General features: G+C 35.5%; 1 protein-coding gene across 1 annotated transcript; it reads right to left on the reverse strand.

The window, feature by feature from the left end:
* Positions 1–4,739: 4,739 nt before the first annotated feature.
* LOC131901157 (zinc finger protein 431-like) lies at positions 4,740–9,730 on the reverse strand. Its single transcript, XM_059252402.1, has 3 exons — positions 7,666–9,730; positions 7,412–7,472; positions 4,740–6,625 (listed from the first exon to the last, which is right to left on the reverse strand). The coding sequence occupies exons 1-3, from the start codon at positions 7,697–7,699 to the stop codon at positions 5,842–5,844; spliced, it is 879 nt and encodes a 292-aa protein (XP_059108385.1). The 5' UTR covers positions 7,700–9,730; the 3' UTR covers positions 4,740–5,841.
* Positions 9,731–10,654: the final 924 nt, after the last annotated feature.

Raw genomic sequence — 10,654 nt, forward strand, 5'->3', positions numbered from 1 at the left:
TTTAAAGACTTTTATTGTCAGTTCCTCTCCTCTTTGTATTCTTTGTATTTTCCCCTCATTTGTGGAGATTTGGGTTTAGAAAACTCTTGGACCAGTTCTCCCACTGCCCCTGCAGTTCATGTGGTGGCAGCTAAGGCAGTGCAGCACCATGACAGGTTCAGCATCACATGTTCCTTCTACCCAGTGACACCACAATCACTGCTCAAGAGGAAGGAGTGGTGAAGTCAGAGCCCAAGTGATGCTCCATGAGACTCTTATCCAAACCTGCCTCTGCCAAGGTGGATGCAACACTGGAAAAGGCCATGGGAAAGGATAAAGGATCACACAGAAGAGTGCAAAAAAAGGGAAGAGGAAAGCAAAAGGCAACAGGCTAAAGTAGCTGACCAACTACAGATCTGCCCGCAGAAAGTGGAGACACTGAAAAACAGAGTCCAGTCTCTGAAGTAGAAGAGAAAGAAGCTAAGTCTGATTATCCATCCATCACGTCTGTCAGTATCCCTGCCTCGCTACTTGTAAAATCCAGAGGAATATTTTAACCAACTATTTTGTAAATTTTTTTTAGTAGCTCTAGAAACATTTTTAAATGGTGTGTGTGGAGGAATCCCATTTCATCCCATATTTTAAGTATAAATAATTTTTAATGAAGTTAAAACACTTGACAGTTTTTGTTTTTTTAATACAATCAAAAAATATCAGGATAGTGAATCAGGAGAGGATGTGACTGTCTCAGGGGTCACCATAACATTCATTACAGGGGGCTAGTTTCATATCCTACAACACAAAGTATTCTAAATGAAATTTGAAGTCTCTTGGTCATGCATTTTTTTCCAGAATATTCTTAGGTTTATCTGCACTCATATCTCTAGTAGAAATGTTTCCTAAAAAACCACTCCTTGGTCCTTGCCTCGTCAAAACTGTCTCTGTTCATGTTGTCCATTTTTCTACCATTTGTGAAAATGTGCTATGAGAAATTTTGAATTCTAACTCTAAGTGGCATAAAACTGAGTCAATGGAATTGATAACTGCAAGCATTTGATTGTTATGTGAAGGCTTAGGGAAAACTTGCCAAGTTTAGGATGGACCATCACTAGAATAAGTTCAAAGAGAAACACCACATGGCTCTTTTGGATACATGAACACAATGTATGACTCTTAAGAGTTTGAGTATGTTTCAAGAATTGAAATGTCTGTGTACTCTGATCCTCAACCAATAAAATCTTATTTGGGGAAGAGTAAAAACAAATTCTTGGAGCACCAAGTCTTAAGTAGTTTTGGGTGCTATCAATCTTATATTTCTTCTGGGCAACCTGTGTTGAGGTAAAGATGAACTTAGATCAGCCATCCACACCTTACTATATTAATGGCATGTTCATTGGCTTGGATAGAAGGCTCAGCACTGAGAACACTACCTGTTCATACACAGGGCCTAACTCTCATTCACTGCACTCACAAGACAGCTGACAACTGACAATACCTCCAGTCACAGGGGATTAGACACCGTATTCTGGTCATCATTGTTACCTAGTATGAACATGGTATACTAACTTGCAAAACTTATGCACTTAAATTAAATTTCTTTTCTAAGATAACAGGCACATAAATGAAGACTTTCTTACAATATGGAATCACATACATATCTGTCTTTTTACCATTTGCATATCTGGTTTCCTAAGAGGCAAGGTGAATGCATTCAAGTCCATGGATATACAGGTAGATGTGACAAATCTGATGTTGGTGCTTGGAATCAAACTTGGGTACCCAATAGGACCAGTACTACTGAGCCAACTCTTCAGGTCACAAATATATCATAATTGTGGTGATGAAGATGTCCTACTGCTCTTTCTGTCTCCTGTGACTTGAAGGTGAAGGAAGTCCCCTCTAGATGGTTGTCAAAGGATTCAATGGATTTCTACACCTCTATGAATGGACTCTCTATATTGTTTTTTTCATTGTTAACACATTTCTCTTGATGTGAGTAAACATAACAAAAGCTTTTGTTGAAACCTGTCATAGTCCAGCCTGATTATATTATGAAAAATCCCATAATTTGAGATATGCTTTTACTTTTGGAATTTTTTTGAGATAGGATGTGTACAAATAAGCTGCCCTTGAATTTACCATGGGCACCAAGCTGGCCTCAAACTCACAGAGATTGGCCCAACATATTCTCCCTGGGCTGGAATTACATCCATGCTCCTTTAAGTCCAGAAATATGGGTTTCTAAGTGACCTACAATGGAATCAGAAAGTGAAAGGATAACACATATTTAAAAAGGAGCAATAAATGTTTTGAAGAACAAAATTATTTTTTAAATTCTATAATTTAAATGGCCAAATCATTTTATATGTTCTCAATAATTGGGTTAATTTCTTTACTGGTATTTTCATCCACTTAAAAATGTTTGAACTGCATTTGTGTGTCTACACCTGTGCAAGGAAATGTATGTAGCACTGAGAGAACAATTTACATTTGTCTTTTATCTACTTCCCCTATGTGAGATCTAGTGATGAAACTTATGGAACCATTTAGTTGCAAATGACCTCAATGACACTTATTCAGTTTTAAAAATAATTTATATATGTCCTGATGTAGAAGTGTGCATATGTCAATGCCCAAGTATAAAAATAAGAAAAAAAAGTTCTAGGAGTAGTATGGATCACCCAGAGGTAGAACTCATGTCCTCAGGCTTAACAGAAACAGTTTTACAAATTGAGACAGTCCTCTGGCATTCAATTGTGGTTCTGAGATAATGTTATAAACAAATGCTTAGTCTTCATGATAAATTTTAAAAAATGTATGGTTGCAAAAATATTTTAATATGCACAGATTTATTATTCAAATTGTTCTTGGTTCTTCTATCCCTCTATGAAATTAAGTTGACAATCTGAAAATACCACAATAATTTAATGTTGAAGTATTTCTACAAATCTTATTTGAACACCTGTGAGATGGCTCATTGGTAAAGTCTTTGATGTGCAGTGCTGGAAACTAGACTATGATCACCCTATTAAGAGGACCACAAAGCTGCCTTCTGGTCTTCACATATCTGCCATGAGCCTACAACCCATAATCATTTCTCACACCACATAAATGTTTCTTAAAAGAGAAATCTTAGTGATATTACATTACCTGGCATCTCTGGATAATTTTCATGAAGGAAGTACTTGAAGATGAAATGCCAAATGGTTAACTCATGTGGATGAGACAATCATAAAACATCAAATTATATAAATATTCATATATAACATAGCAAGCTATGGTATGAGGTGCATGGTGGATTGCTGATTATCCTACTTTATTACATCTTTATCAGATAAATGAAAATACTGCTTTGAATACACAAATGAGGTATTTAATGTGTCTTATATTCTCTTCCATTAAGCATTTTAACATTAACATTATTAAATTGGGTTGAAAAAAGCATACATGATGGCAGTATATCATCTAGCTTTGGACTTGTACTCAGAAGGTGGACACATAAGGATCATGAGTTCAAATGTATCCCTGAATCATTACTCACATTCAAGCCAAAAATAATTACAAGCACATATCTCAAGGGAATTTGTGAACATATGAAAAACAAAGTCAGCAACAAAAACCCACCACCATTTTACAGACAAACTTACTTGAAAAGTATGATCACACACTGCTTGATATTTCAGTAAACAGTGGACCACTTAGATTATGGGTATACCATTCTATACATTACAGCAGAAAAATACCTATCACTAAGAAATGTACAATAGAAAATGAAAAAAAGGCATAGGAGAAATACAAAGGCAACAAAATAAACATCACTAAATGTACTTTTCACACATATAGCACACTTTAGTATCAACCTCAAAAGTTTCAAGATAGAAATCACAATGCAGTGATCTCCACCATTAGTCCTAAGTGAACATGGTAACTAATTTATTTCCTTCAACTGTGTGATGAAAAATAAATGAAACATGACTTTTTTTTTTCTTGAAGCTGAAGAAAACTGTGACATCTTTACCAAATTGTTTACATGAATTGGGGTTTTCTCTTGTATGAGTTTATCCTCATTTCCACACTTCAAAAAGATATAAATAGACTTTAAAAAATTGACAGCACTAGAGATAGAACTGGACAGTTAAGAAATGTTCATTCCCAGGACTAAGGTCTGATTTTTGACAACTTCCTGTGATTCATCTCCAAGACCCAATGATCTAACATTTTCAGCAACCAGATTGCATGATCACATAGCCACACAAACACAGCAACATCACATAATTACAGGTACAACAACTGTTTAAAGAAACAATTTTAAATGAAGAGTTTTTTTTCTCTTGTAAGCATTAATTACTATAACAGGTGTTGAAGCATCTAACGGCTTTCAAAGTTTTCTTTATCATGAATCGGCCTATGTAACAGAAATCTAGCATGTAGGCTTAAAGCCGAAGAAATTAATCCTTCTAAGCTGGTGGTAACATTTCAATTTTTTTAGAAAATGCTGCCCTGCTGGAGTAAACATGTGAGTGTGGTTAGGCTTTAAGAAATTATATCCACACATCATTTCCAGGTCCCATTCTCTGCTTCAGGCTGCAGTTTAAGGATGTGAGTTCATAGCCTCCTGCTTTAGCTGCCATGTCTGACAATTATTGTCATACACTTTCATGCTGATACTGTATCCTGTTGAAACTAATGGCCAAATTATACTGGTTTATAAGTTAATTCGGACATTATATCACAACAGAAAGGCAAATAATACAAATACATAAATTTTTATATCTGAATTAGTTATTTAATGAAATTTAAGAGAAGGACAATATCTAAAATGGTTACATTATCATTTAAATCCATAGTTCAAGTTCCAAAGCTACAGAGAGAAACGCTGTCTCAAAAAATCAAAAAAATAAAAATAAAAAATAGTGCAGGTTTTTACACTTCTGAAAGGAAAGATACCCTGTCAGAAGTCAGCCTTTAACTAGAGCTATGAAGGGAAGATATCCTGGATACCTCCTATTGTGAGGGAAAAGGTAACTTGAATATTGAGAAGTCAGACTACACCTGATGCTGTGCTTCAGTGGAAAATAGTCTCCATGCAAAAGTTATTAATCCTGCTCGTCTCCAACAGGGAGCCCTTACAGTTGAACTCAGCTCCACACTGCTAAGAGAGTTTCCCAAGAAAGATGTCCATTGCTGCTGTTCTCCACTCCCCTGAGGGAGTTTCTCAGGAGAGCTGTCAATTCATTTTCTGTTCTGCTTTATTAGAATTTATAACAGAGATGTTCGTTTCTTCTCAGCTACAACTCAATTTGTTATAACTGGTTCTGGATTCAGGAACAAAGTGTGTTTCTTTGACTCTGATTTCAATGTCAGGAGGTTTTCCACTCTGATTTCAGGGCCAAAAGGTGTGTCATTCACTGACCCTATTTTCAGGGTCAGTGTTTGTTTAAGTGGCTGCCTCATTTACCCTATACAAAAGGCTTCATAAATTCATAAAATTTTGTGGCTTTACCACATTCTTTACATTCATAGGACTTCTCCCCAGTATGTGTTCTTTTATGCATTTGAAGATTACGACGAAATGCGAAGGCTTTACCACACTGATTACATTTATAGGGTTTCTCTCCAGTATGTGTTCTTGTATGTATTTGAAGACGATTGTGATTTACAAAGGCTTTACCACACTGACTACATTCATAGGGTTTCTCTCCAGTATGCTTTCTTTTATGTTCTTTAAGATGAGTTTGACGTCCAAAGGCTTTACCACAATGATCACATTCATAGTGGTTCTCTCCAGTATGTTTTCTTTTATGTGTTTGAAAAACTTTGTGACATACAAAGGTTTTACTACATTGATTACATTCATATGGTTTATCTCCAGGAGGTGGCCTTTGATGCCTTTGAAGATGACTGTGAAGGGCAAAGGGCCTTACCACACTGATTGCAAACATATGGTTTCTCTCCAGTATGTGTTCTTTTATGGCTATTAAGATGGTTATGACTTGTAAAGGCTTTACCACACTGATTACATTCATAGGGTTTCTCTCCAGTATGTGTTCTTTTATGCCTCTGAAGATGACTGTGATATGCAAAGTCTTTACCACATTCTTTACATTCATTGGGTTTCTCTCCAGTATGTGTTCTTGTATGCCTTTGAAGATAACTGAATTGTAAAGGCTTTACCACATAAATTGCATTGACAGGATTTCTCTCCAGAATGGGTTCTTGTATGCATTTGAAGATAACTGAATTGTGCAAAGGCTTTACCACACAAATTACATTCATAGGGTTTCTCTCCAGAATGGGTTCTTGTATGCTTTTGCAGACTACTGAATTGTGTAAAGGCTTTACTACACGGATTACATTCACAGGGTTTCTCTCCAATATGAGGTTTTTTTTATGCATTTGAAGACTACTTTGACATGAAAAGGCTTTATCACCATGATTTCCTCCATAGGGTTTCTCTCCAGTATGCTTTCTTTTATGTTCTTGAAGATGGCTTTGAAATTCAAAAGCTTTACCACATTGATTATATTCATAGGGTTTCTCTCCAGTATCTTCTTTTTCATACATTTGAAGAGTACTGGGATATAAAAGATCTTTAACACATTGAGTGTATATAGTATGTTTCTTTCCAGTTTGATTTTGTTCATGACTGCAAAAATTATGGGACATGTAAAAACATTATCACATCTAATACACTGTTTAATCTTTATATCTGTATGAATTAATTTTACAATTTTGTTCAGTTGTAAAGAAGAACGAGATATTAAGGTTTTATCATTGTTCACACTCATCTTATTCCACTTTATTAAGAGTTGGTTTGCATCTGTGAAGATACTTGTGTTGGGAATATCCTTTATTACATGATTCACATATAAAGAATATTTTTATATATGAAGTTATTCATATATTTGAAGAAAATTGGAAAGTGACAGAGCTTCATCATCTGCATTGCATTAATAAATTTTCCTATACTGTTAAGGTTTCTTCACAATAACTGACAGTAGACTCTTGACTCTAACTGCCCCTTCTCTTAGCAGCACAATCACAACAAGTTTACAAACTACATTACCATCACTATTCACTATTTGCTTATTAAAAAGCTCTAAAAATATAATTATCACCTCTTCACTATGTATAATTTTATAATATGAGTAGTATGAAATGAATTAATTGCCAGTTCTATAGCATATCCCATGGTACTATGATTCAAATTGAGGTATCTGCTAAGGAATTTTTCCCTTGTCTTTTATTTAAGAATGCCTTGTAAATTTATTTCAATAACTTAAAGTAGAGATACATGGTTTTCTGAAAATTTAATAATCATTGCTATACTTTAATCAGTGCTCATTTACACTGTTGCTTGTGGCTAAAACTTCCAGGACACATTTTAATTTTTGTAGAAGCACATTTTTATCAACATGCACAAGAAAATTACCTTCCATCTCCTCTAGAACTTTGAAGTTGCTCTTCAGTATTATGGTCTTCCCAATTGTATCCTAAGATAAAGTACCAGAAAATATGTTATTTTCTTTAAAACTGTCCAAAATTTATGTTACTATATTCAGTCAAACTTAGAATATGATTGATTTATTCACCTAATATTCTTTCTCAATAAAATTACACAGAAGCATCCAAAACCTATGAACAGTTGTCCTCTCATTTTAATATGTGAAGAAAAATCTATCTTACCTATAATAGTGAGGTTCCTGTAGGTTTCCATCATCACATCTTTGTAGAGATTCTTCTGGGAAGGATCCAGTAAAGTCCACTCACACAAGTGAAGTCAACATGAACATCATCATAGGTCACTGCATTCTAAAATATCCCATACATGTGTACAAGAGAAACCATAATACTTACATCATTGTAAATGTATACTTCTTTGAGAGTATAGACATATAATTCTGATGCTCCCCACACTTACTTCATGACATACAAATTATAGGTAATCAACAAGTCCCTTTTGAAGGAAGCTGAATAGGAGGATCACTTCTGTCATTTCTGTACCCTTTGAGTGAGATATCACCTTGCAAGAGAAATGCTTATTAACAAATATAGAGAGACAAGTAAACAGATCAACAGTATAGAGTACACATCAGAGAAATTGTATCAACAATTACTAACTATAAGGAAAAATAAGATGGACAAACTGGGTATATTGGCTCATTCCTTTAATGGCAGGACTCAGAAGGCAGAGGCAGGTATATCTGCATTTGAGTTGAATCCCAGCCTAGTCTATGCAATCAGGTCTAGGAAATCCTATAGTGCATGTTGAGACCCTGTCTCCCAAGCAAAATTCAGCAGAACAAGAAAGAAAGAACTAAGAAGTTTTACTGAAGTTCCTACAAAGAGTTATGCATTTACTTTAGTTTTGTATTCCTCAAGAATCTTGAAGTGCCACAATTCAAATTAAAACATAAGTAAAAATTTACTAAAATGTAGTGCATGTTTAAATAGTTATAAAGGGAAACATGAAAGCATTAGCCATATAAATGTTGACCATAAATAATCAACACAGATTATACAAGAGAGAAGGGAAGCTAGTAAAGAGCTCTTGCTGGTCTTGCATAGAGGTGGGCTCAATTGCCAATACTTCTATGAGGGAACACAACTATCCTTTATTCCAAGTTCAGGGTTACTGAGACCATCTTTTGATCACTGTGAGGATCAAGTACCCACATGGTGCATATCCATGCATTCAGATAAAATACTCATCCATTTCAAAATTCAAAACAAATGTAACAGGCAGGAGGAAGTTCATGCAGCTGCAATGCAATGACTCAGAAGGCTCAAGAATGTTAATATCATAAATGCATGCCAAATAGAGAAATAGAATGATAACCTGTGTCAAATTTAAAAATTCAAGGTATGTGTGGAGCTCAGTACAACAGCATATGCTTGACATTTACAAAATCCTACATCCCAAGCCCATCATTCAATAATATAAAAGCAAAACAGCCAGGAATGTTAATTACTCACATTAGTCTGTGGACTTGGGAGACAGAATCAGGGAGATTTCTGAGTTCCAGGCCAGCCTGGGTTACAGAACTCCTTTCAGGACACTCAGGGCTACACAGACAAACCTTTTATTTAAAAATAACCAACATAATTAAAAGATCAGGCTAACAAACTGCCTTAGCACTGAATAGCAATTGCTTCTATTCAACTTTATGTGATACAGAGATAGAATCTCTAATAGTGGTGAAGGCATGACAATAAAAGGAAGGTGGCTGATTCGTTTCAATGGCAACTCAGTACAAACAAAGAACAGGAAATCAGTTGAGGCTATAGAGATGCATATCACACAACTAGTGAGGAATTTTCTTCCAAAAGGCTCCTCCTACTAAAGATGCAATCAAAAGAAAGTCACCAAGGAGAGACACATGTTCACATATATTCTTGTGTCTGAGAGGTTTTTCATTCAATCAAAAATATTCTAAACCAGGTACCTATAGACTCATGATCATCTAGGAAGAAAATGCATTTAATCACTTCAATGATCCTCATAGTTTGCAACATCCCCTACACTACTTCAAATATTCAAATCCTCTTCTGACATACATGATATGGTCTCTTCATGGTGACATTTGTGAAATCAGAAAATGGATTATAACTTTCCAAAATACAATGGCACAGAATACCATTTAAAATATAACATAGAGAAATGGAGACATACCAAGGGAAGATTAGGCAAAGACAATACTGAAATAGAGCAGGACAGACATCAAATTCTCTACCTCTATCTCAGATGCATGAGGATTCATTATCAACAAGCTCAGATGGCCCTATTCATGCAACTTCTCATATAATTTTCTCTTTACTTCATCTCCATATATGCAGCTAGTGCTCCATGCGAGATGTCCCATACCTTAGGTATCCCAACATCATGTGGTCACAAAATATAATCCAGGCTGTTGTGAAATATTATTTTAAGATGTGTTATATTTGTCTATGCTGTGGAACAATTATTTTAAGATACAAAAGTAACTTGCTTTCTTTTATGTTGCATATGTTTAACTCTGTGAGGCTGTGATACTTTGCCTGTCTAAAACATCAATTGGTCTAACAGCCAGTAGCTTGGCAGAAAAAGTTAGGCAGGGCTGTCTGGCAGAGAGAACAAATTGGAAGAGAAAACTGAAAAGAAAAAAGGAAGGAGCAAGAAAAAGAGAGGACACCAGGGGGTAGCCACCCTGCTACACAACAAACCATGTAGTAAAAAGTAAAGAAAGATATACAGAATAGAGAAAGATAAAAGCCCAGATGTGTAAGGTACATGAGAGAACTTAAGTTAAGAAAAGCTGCCTAGACACAAGCCAAACTAAGGCGAGGCACTTATAAAAAAGAATAAGCCTCCCTGTGTGTGATTTATTTGAGAGCTGTGTGGCAGTCCCCCAAAAAAGTAAAGAGTTAAAAAACAAAAACCAGCAACACCAGGCTTCATCCTCACAACTTCATGCAATGGACTCTCACAGTCTCCTCACTGGGTTTTTGACTCTTAAACATAGAATTCTGCAACAATGCTGAACTGAACCCCAGAGTAAGAATCCATGATGTTTAATATTGATTCTTTCTTGTTTCCAGGACCAGTAGATGATGGGTGATCCTGCAAAGTTTGACTTCTTAATTCAGGTGCACACTGACATGCTTGGACCACAGGTGCAGCAGGTTTTGTATGAAG

The sequence above is a fragment of the Peromyscus eremicus genome, unplaced genomic scaffold (assembly GCF_949786415.1).
Source record: "Peromyscus eremicus unplaced genomic scaffold, PerEre_H2_v1 PerEre#2#chrX_unloc_4, whole genome shotgun sequence".
Lineage (NCBI taxonomy): Eukaryota > Metazoa > Chordata > Mammalia > Rodentia > Cricetidae > Peromyscus > Peromyscus eremicus.